The 12,345-nt window shown below is 52.3% G+C and overlaps 1 protein-coding gene across 2 annotated transcripts in view; it reads right to left on the reverse strand.

Moving 5' to 3' along the window:
- Positions 1 to 10,092, reverse strand: part of ITGB5 (integrin subunit beta 5) — a 46,279-nt gene extending 36,187 nt beyond the window's left edge. The window contains exons 1-3 of one of the 2 annotated variants that reach the window (XM_068687555.1): positions 9,924 to 10,092; positions 6,723 to 6,808; positions 1,709 to 1,913 (exon numbers count right to left, since the gene is read on the reverse strand). In XM_068687555.1, the coding sequence (XP_068543656.1) occupies positions 1,709 to 1,913; positions 6,723 to 6,808; positions 9,924 to 10,035 (403 nt within the window). In that variant the 5' untranslated portion in view covers positions 10,036 to 10,092. Of the gene's footprint in view, positions 1 to 1,708; positions 1,914 to 6,722; positions 6,809 to 9,487; positions 9,549 to 9,923 lie in introns of those variants that run through there. The other variant, XM_068687558.1, reaches the window with a different exon arrangement.
- Between the last annotated feature and the right edge of the window lie 2,253 nt (positions 10,093 to 12,345).

Raw genomic sequence — 12,345 nt, forward strand, 5'->3', positions numbered from 1 at the left:
AAGATGGCATGCACCTCAACATCAAAAAGACAGCAAAAATGGGAGATATTATGAAAAACGTGCAGAAATGTTTGCCCTCCCTTAATGCCTCTGATGCTCTACAATAGGAGCACATGGAAGGGAGCTCCTGGGCTCAGCCCTACTCAGAGCACTGCACAAGCCCTTGGAGCAATTCCTGCTGTTCTGGGCACTTTCAAAAGCACTTCCAAGCTGCTCTGGCAGAGCTGCTCACCCCAGAGCAAGTCGTGGAGCCGCAGGAGCAGCTGCCTGGCCACTGAGCCCGGGGCGGGACAGCAGAAAGCTGCTGGCACATCTCCTAACACTCCCTTGCTCCTGCAGCTGTTGGGTACCCTGGGGATGCTGTACTGCCTCAGCTTCTGCTGACCTGCCAAGCAAACCACAGCCTACTGCAACCCCCAGCATCCAGGTGAAGCAAGAGCAGTGCTGCAGCTCATCCCGTATAGGAACTTGTCAGCACATTAGGGTTTCCACCTCAAACCAGACCTGCAGGGGCTTCTCTGGCATCCCACCAGACCCAAAGGCTGCCTGGCACACCACTGTGCTGCTCTCAAGCACCTGGAAATCTGCAGAAACGAGGTCTGGCAGGCACAGCAGCTCCATCATCCAGCAAAGCAGCCCCAGGAAAGCTTCAGGGAGCCGGACCCCACATCCCACCTCTCCCAAGCCACCGGAGCCGTGGGCGCCCGCGCCTCCGGCCGTGCCGAACAGCCAGGGGCTGGGAAAGGAATGTGCTGTGGAGGCGAGATGGAGAAGCTGAGCCAGCCCTTTCCCCCAGCGATTGCCTCGAGGAACAGGAGGAATAATAACTCCCTTCCGACAGGAGCAGACCTGTTTCAGAAACACACTGAACTGCAGAAGTGCCGCTGCAGCAGAGCCACCAGTAGGTCCCTCGGTCAGGCACACCATGGTGACTGACCTCGGGCACCTGCTTCAAAGCAACAGTTCCTTAGGTTTAGGGGTCTGACTGATGACAGCAGTCCCGCTACTCAGGAAGATGTAATTAAGAGACATCGTTACTATTCATCCTATGGAACTAAAACAACAAGGCCTGCAGGAACTGGTCGGCTCTGGAAGAGCGCTGGTAGCGTGAACACCGGCTCAAGCTGCTGTTTTTCTTGGGCAAAATGTCATATTTCATCTCTCTGTTTGCTCATGAGAGCTGTCACAGAAGTGTAAGCCCTCAAAACCCACACCGATCGCTTATAATGAATCGAGCTTTTATATTTGCTCCTTCACTTTGTAATAAAGAGCTTTTTTTCCCCCCTTCAGAAACAGCAGCTGCCAAATTTTTGCAAGAACTCTGAACCCACACTACAGTCTGCCCCCACCATGCAAGAGCTTTAGATAACAAGTACACTCGCGTGGCTTGCTCTAGCCTTTCGCTTTTAATTTTTAATTAAAATGAAAAGATTTATGAAAATCAATGGCTATGGGGAATGAAACAGGGACATGGATACAGTCCAAGCTCTGAGTCACAAGTTCAAATCTTCATCTCGGGCCTTGATCCCACGGCTCTTTTGCATACCAAAAGATTTTTTTTTCCTTTTTCTTTTTCATAAATTTATATGAGGAACTGTCTCAGTTTAGAGTCAGATGAAAGTTTAGAGAGTTTAGAGTCCCAGCACCTTTCCTTGCCCTGCCACGTGCCCGCAGCCCCCCCGTGGGTCTCGGAGCCGCTGGGACTCACCGGGACGCAGGCTCAGGGCGACCTTCTGCGGTGTGATCTGCGTGACGTCCAGGTGGGTCTGGCCGGAGCCCTTGCTGCTCAGAGGGACGTCCTTCACCACGCTGCTGCTGCTGCGAGGGTTTTCGATGGCGCCCGTGCAGCCGTTCGCGATGAGGTTCTGCAGGAGGTCGCACCGCGACGGGACGGACCTGGTGCTGCCAAACTCCTGCGAGGTGAAAGGTGGGCAAAAGGTAAAGAGGTGGGAGAAATATCAGCCCTGCGATAGTGTGGATGTGCTGGGGTCTGTAGCAAATGACAAGGAGCCCCCAGTGGCATTTGAGCTGGCTGTGCCTCAAAAGCAGCTTGCATTGAGCCCCGAGTCTTTCTCTCGGGGGATCTACCAAGAAAGAAACATAGCAAGGTTTTGTGCGCTATGCTCCCAAGCCCTCAGCATTTCAGCGCCTGGCCCGTAGGTCTGCAAATGGAATTTGCTCTCAGACCACAGCAGCATAAAGACACGCACTGTTCTGCACCCCCAGCAGCATCACCTTGGGGGAGCTTTGCAAAAGGAAGAGAGGACAGGGAGGTGTCCCTGAGGGAAGGCAGCCAAGTCCAGGTGTGAAGCTGGAGACCCTGCTCCCCTGTGAGCCCCCACATCCCATCACGTCCCCCTTTCCTCAAACCCCTGCATAGCCAGCACTGGCCTGGCTCTATCCTGCAGGAGAAATACCACCACAGTGAGCATCCTCTGGGTTGGCACAGACAGGGAACAGACAGCAGTGGTTTGGGGCACAACATCCCTACGGCCGATATGAGGCTCAGCATTCCCCATTGAGCATCTCCCTCCATATCCAGATGTCTCATACCCCCCATGCCAGCCCCAGTGGCAGCACACTGCTGGGAAACAACCCGGCCACACAACGCAGCCTTTTGCAGCCAGCATGTCCCATTTGTCAGCATGCCAGTTTGGTTTCCTAAAAGGACCAAAAGGAGTGAGTTGCCCAAAGCTTACTGCATTCTCAATAGCTGATTTCTACTTGTTTCTGCACTCTAACAAGAGACGCAGCCATCTCCTGCTCTGGGGCTGAGCTACTGAAAATACAGGAAATAATGCAGAAAAGATGCTCACAGCCACACCAGCCCCTCCTTCAGCCACACACCCAAAAAACACAGCAGGGCTGAATAAACCCCACTTGCTGCTGCTGCAGAGGACAGGGGAGATATCAAGATCATCTGACTGATGTCACATGCAGCTCTGGAGGACCCCCGAGGACAGCCTGGGACGCAGACAGAGCATCTCTGCTGCGTTTCCTCACTACGAGGTCCAAATGCTATTGGAAAAATGAGAGGTTTGCATTCCTGCGTTGAGCGGCGGTGTCCAGCCAAGGCGACGGCACGCTGGATGGATGTGAACATGAATTTCTTGGATCGCCTCGTGTAAACAGCTGGACTTCCAGAGAGGAGGACTGGGACTACGTAAATCATCTCCAGCATGACAAAACAGAAACCAGGGTCCCTCCCAACCGAGAACAACGCCTGGCGTTTCAGAGCAGCAGGTTTAGGGCAGCCTCGAGGAACAGTTTGTCTCGGACACGATTCGACCTTAAGTCAGTGAAAAGCCAGGCTTTATCAAGCACTTCCAATCATCCCTGTGGGGATGCAAAATACCACCTAATGGTAACTGCGAAAGCTCTCACTTCAGCAGCACCTCTGCACCTCCTCAGATCCCAGTCCGCACCGCTCCTGACTTAGCAGGTTTCTGTTTAAATTTCTTCTAAAATGGGCCCAGGGGAATTGCTACAGGATGGCAACTGCAGAGCTGCAGCTCTGAGCAAATCTAAGCCCTCACCTGTTCGGTGCAATGCTGCGTTACTCAGGATGGGGGAAAAGAAAGCCCACCCAGAGGCGGGGACACAATGGGGGAGGCAAGGGGGGTCCCGTGTTGGGGCGAGGAAGGCCCGAGCAGGACCATGGTGCTGCATTACAAAACCAGGCAAAGCCTAAGCTGCCCTTTGCAGCTTTGGCCACCCTGTCCCATCAAACCAAACCACAACGTTGTCTGCAACAAGGAAAATCCCAGAGACTAAATGAAAGGGGAAAAGGACGGGAAGCTCTGCGGGGTACAGGGAATTTCACAGGTCCAAATACTCCACAAGAAACCAAAGCAAAAAAAGTCCTCGTTACCTCGTGCTGCACAACAGCATCCCCTCGGGGATTGTGCCCTGTGGCTCTCAGGATCAACTGGCGCTGCTCGCGGGCACAGTGCACCAACCAACAGGCAAAAGGCAATGCACGCGAGCAGACGGGGGAGTTCAGGGAGACGAGGCCAATAATGTGACAATTACACGCTCTTCAGTTTGAGAGTTTTAAGACAAATTGCTTGGCTCACGCGCAAACAGCGTTGACCGTATCCAACTCCTAACTTTACATGTTCTAGGCTATTGCCTACAATTTTTGTTTTAATCAGTTCAATTCTGCATTAAGTCAGCCTGAATGATGCCTTCTTTCTTCATTAAAATAACCTGACATGTTCCCTGTAGGAAATCCCTTGATTTTCCTTCCTCATCCTCCAGGCACGAATGCGTTCAGAGAGCACGAGATACATGCAACCCGCTGGAAAACTGGGTGCCACAGGGGAAATTTCAGTTTAATTCATCATAAAGCAAATTTCATTTTAATTTAAAAGAATTAATGTGCATCTCTGTTTTGCATCCACACACATACTGTCATGCCTCCTCTTTAGAGCGTAATTTAAACGCATCGCCCTGTTTCAGCCCTGCCTTTCAAGGTATTCATCCGAGAGCCAACAGAGTCAGCTTTTGCTTCCAAATTTCCAGCGGCCCAAAGCCTTGTGGTTAGCTCACCAGCCCCTGGGAGCTCCGGGCTGCACGGACACCAGCAGCTGCTCTCATCAGCTCATCCATCATCATCCTCCCGGATGGCAGCAGGGATGAGCAGAGGCCGATAGAAGCGGCAATGTGCCCCACACTTGTGGGGCAGGAGGTGGTGAGTTGGGAGTGGGAAACAGCACGGCCCTCCCCTCCCACAGCCAGGGCATCCTCTGAAGCATCAGCACAGGGATGGCTTTGGGCTCCCTGTGGGCTTCACCATGCTGGTGCCACTGAGCAAGGTGTGCATGCACATGTGGGTGTGCAGATACCAAAAAAAACCATAATTCTTGCCTGTAAAGATGACAACAGTCGGCCCAATTTAGTCCCAAATGCGTTAAGCAAATGCAAGGCGAGCAGTAAATACATGCTAATGGGCTGATTGTGTTTCTACCACAACATAATTAGCGCCTGTGGAAACCGCTCCGGTATCTGAGCCTTGATATTTGAACGTCAGCAGAGCTACAGAATTTGAGCAGCATATAACGCTCCCGGGCACACGCTGCTGTGAATGGCAGCTAATGGAAGCAGGAAAGCAAAACAGAGCGAAAGCCAGCAATTTTATAGGCATGACTGACGAGGCTGCAGCAGAGGGAAGGGAAAATAAGGTGGTGACATGACATGCAAAGAGAGCCAATCGTGAAGAGTTTATAACATTATAAACTTCTGAAGTTGAAAACCCCTAGATATCTTTCACAATCCCATTACCTCATCTGATGATTTCATAGTTAGAAACAATTCAGTTTCAAACATGAAATTTAAAAAAATAGAGAGAGAGTTAGGATAAGAGCTTCCTAAGTCTTAGCATGTAGCGTATAGCAGGGACAGCAGCTTTTTAACACATCACTCTTGGCAAGAAATACATCGAAGTGTATTTTTAAATAGCTGCGCCAGGCTAAAGGTCAGGACGTATTCCAGGACTTCCTTGTAAACACACCTTTTCCTTCACTTGGCCCCTCTGCTCCATTCAGGATTTTTTTTTTTAGTAACTCTTCTGTTTGCAAGATAAGAGTCAAGCAGCCAGTGCCAAGGGCTGACATACAATTAGTGGTCACAGCGACCACCAGACAAACATTTCCACTGGCAGCGTTTGCCAAAATTGTCTTTTGATGCCAAGAATTTAAAAAAAAAAAATAAAATAAAAAAGGCAAGCTATTGGGTACCCGTAGCTGACCAGCCAGCGCTCCTGGATCCAATATCACGCCGCAGATGAGCTGGCTGGAAGAGGAGCTCTTACAGCTGTTTACAAGATGTCTCAAAAGCAGGATCTATTGCTTTACCCTTTCCCTTCTACACATCAGTCATCCTGCTGGGGGGAAAAAATAAAACAGGAGAACTACTCCGCTGTCAGGTACCATGGTGTTAGCAGCGTTAAGAGGTTTTCCTTGGAGAGCTGCAGCCATGCAGCAGTCAGGCAGCTGGACGCGAGGATCTTTGCAGGTCCCTTCCAAATGAACCATTCTCTTCCATTTTACTCTTATTTTTTGTTCTATTCTATTCCTTACTTCTCTCGTCAACACCGAGGGCAGATTCAGGCGCTAAGCAGGCAAACATCATCTACGCATCATGTATCTCTAAAAATTGTAAGTCTGCTTGGTAAGACGCACATTCGATAAGAGGTATATATGAAAACCCATAAGCTATACTTAGGGAGCAGGGAAAGGTATTTGCAACTTCTTGCAAACCAAGGAGGACCAGGGTAAATAACCGGAGAGAAGCTTCAGCACCAACATAGGATGCATTTTGGCCACGAAGCATGCAGTTAAGCTGCGCAGCTCATCACCTTGATGACAGTGCACACGCCAGAAGTGCTGGTTGCCTCCCAAAAGGACACAGTCGAGGGGGAATGACCTTTGTTGCAGCACAGGGCACGTACCAGGATTCCTAGGGCTTCCAGGGAGAAAACAGGAAGGGAACTGAAGGAACAGGAGACCTGAAGCACCAGCGCTGCTCCCTGAGCAGGGTGGAGGACATTTCCTACAAGTCGCATGAGCCACACTCGGCGTGGGAGCCCCCGCTGCCCTCACCAGCCCCCTCTGGCACAGGATAGGCAAAGGGGGGGGGCTGCAGCCTCCTCTCTGCGTTACAAAAAGCACTTGAGAACCAACTGCAGCATTTAAAGCAAAAAACAGAGCCTGCCCACGTACCTCTTTGGAGCACCAGGCGCACTTTGGGTGGATGAGGAGACACTCTTCACAGGACGAGGCGCTCCCGCTCGTGCACATGTTGAGACCTTCAGCAAGAGAGAAGGACAGAGAGTGGGCTGGGCTGAGCAGTTACAGCCTGAAAATAGGGATCAGGGGGGTCCTGATGTGGTTTTAATGCTAAACATGCTGCAAGTTCAGTGTCATGAGCAGGGAATCTCCCAGGAGCTGAAAAGGCTGGAGGAGGAACAAACCTCTCCTTTTCTCCTGCAAGGAAGTCCTGACTTCTCCTTTCACAAAAAAATCAGAAGGGCAGAAATGGGCACCGGGGGCTCAGAACACCTACAATATGATTCTAGGAACCACTCTTTTCCAGTGGTTTCTGGTTAATGAAAGAAGGAACCTGTCCATCTTTCTAATGAAACCCTCCCATCGCTGCTGACAATGCAATAGCTGTTCCACTGCCCTGAAGGAGGCTGTTCCCCGATCCCCCAGATGCTGCCTTTAAAAGCCACACGAGGCACATCTTCTGGATGTTTCCAACTGAATATACAGGATCTCCCTCCCCAAAACTTTCACCTTAAAGCAGTCTTACAAGATATTCCCCCTCCACACAGATGACGTACACAGCTGACTCCCATTGCAGTAATTGCTTTGATTTATGACAGGAGTCACTTCCACAGGACATCCAGGTTACGCTGGCCAGCCTCTTCACCTTGGGGTGCATCCAAGGCTGGCCCAATGCCGTCCTAGAGAGGCTGCCTGCTCCGGGGCTGCCTGCTTCCAGGCAAAATCCAGGCTTTGAGCTTCGAGAGGATTTTAAAATAAAGTGGAATCGCACAGATTAAACCAAATGTCACTGGTATGGGCTCTGAATGCGGCAGCTTGTTTAACCGAGCCTGTGGCTATGAATGTGCCCTTCAGTGGCACCGATGCCCCAGCTCTCCCCGGGGTGCAGCTATTAACGTCCACAGTCAATAAGTAATTAAACAAATTTTCAGCCGAGGACTCGGCACAGAGGTTGCAGCCTCCAAGCGGAATGCTTTGGGCGTGAACTCCAAGCCTGCTTTACTTTTCCCTCCCAGATGTCAATAAGGGCTTTGTCCAGCCTCTGTTTTTGGAGGGCTTGTAGCCGCGGCTCGCCCTGCCCGGCGCTGCTGTTGGATGTCACCTGCAGACCTTGGGGACATGCTGATGGCTGCAGAAAAACCTCACCGAGCTTGGGCCCGTGGCAAGGACCTTCAGCAGCAGGAGCCCTGGACAGGAGCTTGCTGCTGTATTCCTTAAGAATAATTTACTGCAAACCTAAAGCTGCCTGAGGAGTGGTGCACCGAGCCGCACAGCTGCACAAAATCACACCATGCCTGAGGCTAGGCACAGAGGGAGGACAAGTGGTCCTGTCTCTGCTCCTAAGCCACCCCAGCAGTGTGACCGTGCCCCAGCCCTGCGCTGACGCTTTCCGTGCCCTCCAAGGTGGTTAACCCTCACCCCGGGCTGCATCTATGGCTTTCATTCAGGCAGGCTGCTGGCTTCCCCCACTCCGAACAAGAGGCTCATTAATGCCCTCTCACTGAGCGTTAGCACATGCCCGTTCCTTGTTCACATCCACAAGTCAGCCTTCAGCTCCTGGGCACTGCAAGAGCTCAAAATATAGAAAAATAATAGAAAGTACAATGTGACTGGCTTTATAAAGCACATAGCTACAGTCATGCCCACACTATCCAGCCCTGGCTAGCCAGCAGGCTTCTCTCACCCGTCTGTCTGGAAACAGGACGGTATTTGCCTCTGCTCCCAACTAGTGGATTTCTGAAAGTTTATTTAGTGGTGGTAATATCTGAACAGAAACCAAGGTCTCCTCCCTTCCAGCGGGTGCCATGGGCAAAGCCTGGCGGCGGCCACACTCCTGGGGGCCATTGCTCCCAGGGGCAGCTTTTGGAGATGCAAAATATGCTTTTCTTTCCACTTCAGAGCAAAACCAAAACACTTCCAACGTTGTTGTGAAAATGGAGCTTTGAAAAGCTGAATTTGGAGTGAAAGCTGAGCTTTTTGAGTTAAAACACACAGGATTTTCCCAATGACAGTCTTAGCTGCACTCAGTTCCGTGCAGTTATTTTTTGTGCTGGATCAAAATGAATTGGGCAAAGGAGGGATTTGAAGATGCCTGTGCTAGTCCAGATCCAGGGGCGAGATGCCAGGTAAGGTTGAAAGAAACGGAGTCCTTCCCATGCATCTAACAGGACCACTCCTCTCAACTAAACTTCCCACAATGGGAAAAATTCCATCCAGGATTTACTGGGATTACTCTGGAGGTTGATAATCCACCCCCTTGGACTGCCGAGCTCCCCACCCCACGTACACACTCATGCTGATGCCGCCGGCTCCCAAACCCAATTTCATTTTGCAGAGCAGCGTCCAGCAGGCACGAAGGCATCTCCAAACTACGTCCTGCCCTCCGGCTGAGCCCCTGGAGAGCTCGAACACTCAGAGGACAACTGCACCCAGCAAACAGACAGGACTTGACTATGTAAAACTACCGATGCAAGGCAAGACAGGAGCCTCTCATGAGAGGTGTGCAACAGATTTATTCCTGAAGATGCTCCGGGCAATCAGAGCTCATTTTAAACCTGTTCTGCAAGAAATCCTAGTTTGGGCAGCTCCCCAAAGTGAGAGATGAATGTAGTGGGTTGGTGAGGGAGGAAAAAAAAAAAAAAAGTTATTTTATATTTTATGCTTTATCCAGCTCAGTGTGAAAAGATCATTTTATTTACCCTTGCAGTAAGGGCTCGTCCCCGAAACGGTTTGCTGCACTTTCATCATCAGCTCCAAGCATCGGAAGCACAAAATAAATTGAAAATAGTAATAATAATAATTAAAAAAGCTAAGAAAACCTCCTCGGAGCTTTATTCGCAGCCGTGTGCCGCAGCGCGGTGTCCCGGGCCACCCCGTTAAAGCGCATCGGCCCCGCAGGGACCCCCCGGGACCTCCGGAGCGGGGTGGTGATGGGGGGGAGGCAGGAGCCGGGATGGGGATGGAAGCAGGGCTGCAGCCAGCCGGAAGGGGGGAAGCAAAGGAAAAGGAAAATAAGTTAAAAAAAAAATGGAAAACCTCGACAAAAAACGCGCCGAGGAGGCTGGGGGCAACCCGCTTTCCCCGGGGGCTTTTCTAGGGCCGGGAAAGGAGCGGGGGGAGCGCGGCGAGCCTTACCTCTGCCGGGCTGCAGCAGGGCGGCCAGGACGAGGAGGAGGAGGAGGAGGAAGGAGCGCGGGGGGGGCCGGCGGGCGGCGGCGGGGGCCGGCAGCCCCCCTCGGCGGGGCATGGTGCGGCCGGCCGGGGCAGCCCGGGCCCTCCTCCCGCCGCCTTTTGTGCGAGGAGGAGGAGGAGGAGGAGGAGGAAGAGGAGGAGGAGGAGGAGGAGGCGGTGCCGGGGGGGCGCCGCGCTCCGCTCGGCGGCCGCAGCCCGGGGGCTCCCCGCGGCGGCGGGTGGCGGAACCCCGCGGCTCCGCTGCGAGCCCCCGGGGGCTGGAGGAGCTCCTCATGGGGCTGCACGCCCACGGGCACACGCACGGACACGGGTGGGAGCCGCCGGCTCGCCCCGCACCGATTTCCCCGCGGCTCCCAGGTTTTGGTGCCGGGGGGATCTGCGCCCTGCCAGCAGGTCCCAGGCGGCCGGGAGGGGACCTGTCCTGCCTGGTCCCCAGCACCGCGGGACATCCGCAGCGCAGGTCTAAAGGGAACGGCGGATTTATGACCCCATTATCCCGACAAGCTCTCTCTTTTTTTTTTTTTTTTTTCCTTCTGCTTTAAAAAGAAATCACAGATCAGCTCCGTGGCCGATGGCTGGTTTAAAAGGCAATTTATGGCACGCGTTACCTGCCGGCGGCCTGCAGACCTTTGTGCCAGTCTGACACAAACCCTACAAGGTAGCGCCTTGGGTTTGCTCGAAACGCCCGCCCTCCATCCCCGCCCCGCGCGTCGCTGCTCTCCGGCAGGGTTTGTTAACTCTACCGCCACTTGGGAAAATTTCTCCTTCTTCCCACTGATTCCCAGCGCTGCTTTCAGACATGCCGCTGTTTTCTCCGGTGTCTCCAGCCCCTTGGGCCACACTTTGAATGTTTCAAGCGTGCTGGGGCTGCTAAGCAGCATTAACGCCTGGTGTGGCTGCAGGTGCATCCTGGAGCTCCTGCCTGCACACAGACCGGGGTTTCTCCGGGCCATGCCACAGCACCAGGAGCTGCCCTGTGTCTCCTGCTGCTGTCTCGAACACCCCCTGGTGCACCCTGTGCCCCCCCAGTAATGCTACTTACCCCGCACTGACCTGGAAAGGTGAGGGCACTGCGGTGTGCTCACAGGAATTCTGTGATGAGACGGAAAGTGAAAGGCAGCTCCTGTGTTTGCAGGAGTGAAAATACCCAGCCCGAGGCACAATACCAACATGTGGACCTAGTACTCGGACTGTGCCTGAGTACCCTGAGACACAACCTGGTGAGGAGCCCCCAGCCTTGCATATGTGAAAACCAGCCCCGATGTTCCTTTTCCTGGACTTTCCTCCATTCCTGGACAGAAGCCAACCCTTAGGCTTTCCATAAGCATATGCACACGTTTTGCACAGCACAGCAATTTGGGGATGGGAACCCAAAGAGGGGCTGCAAAAAGTCAGCCTTGTTCTCCCAAAGCATCCCTCATTGCTTCCCATGTCTTTTCACTCTTGACATCACACCTCCTGCCTACAAAACGCCATTCTTGAGGATGACTTAATCCAGAGGATTGAGACCTCTCAGTTTCTCTCAAGAATTTAGGAGCCACATGAACTTTTTTTTTTTTTTTTTTTTTTTTTTTTTGCTATAACTGCATGATTCTGCTGGAAAAGCCCTGATCTCTGATCTTTGTGCTCGCTCCCTTATCAGCTGCATTTTGAAGCCATGGTGCAAGCAGCACATAACCCCGGTGTTTCTGACCTAGGCATGCATTTGCAAGTGATGCAATTTAAAATCTGTTCTTTGATTCTTCAGTTATCAGTCAAAACAAACAAAATGCTTTATCAGAGATACTTTGAGTGTATCAAAGACATGTTTTCATTGTCAGATCTCCCTTGTGGCAGAAGGTGTGGATAAAAGCATCTGAGTCACAGCTAGATAACCTGCCGTGTTGCTGAAGCCATTCTAGGCTTCCTGGAACCATTCTAGGTTCCCTGGGCTGACTCCCCTGACTCCCCTTCCTGCATCAGTCTGGCCAAATGCTGGTCCCACAGCCCCAACCTGCTTCAGGGGTGACGCTGCCTCTCTGCCCACACATCTCACAAAGTGTGGGCTTGAGCCTGGGCTCATGGTTCGAGGCTCTGTGACGTAGCTTGAGGGTTGTTGCTTGCTAGCAGCTCCAGTGCCAGATGTCCTGAGACATTTCCCAACTGGATACAACTCCTTATAACTGGATATAATGCCTTATAACTCCAACATTTTTGGATGTAACTCATTAAACCACCATACCTGCAGTAAGTTCAGAAGCCATAGGACCTTGAGCACAGCTGTCTGCTGTGCCAGAAAGACCAGCTAAGACAGCAAACATTTCCATTTCCAGGAGTCACGGGGCAGCTGGTAGCTGCTGGAAGAAGGATTCAGCCTGGCCTGGCA

This window comes from Anas acuta, chromosome 6 (assembly GCF_963932015.1).
Source record: "Anas acuta chromosome 6, bAnaAcu1.1, whole genome shotgun sequence".
Classification (NCBI taxonomy): domain Eukaryota; kingdom Metazoa; phylum Chordata; class Aves; order Anseriformes; family Anatidae; genus Anas; species Anas acuta.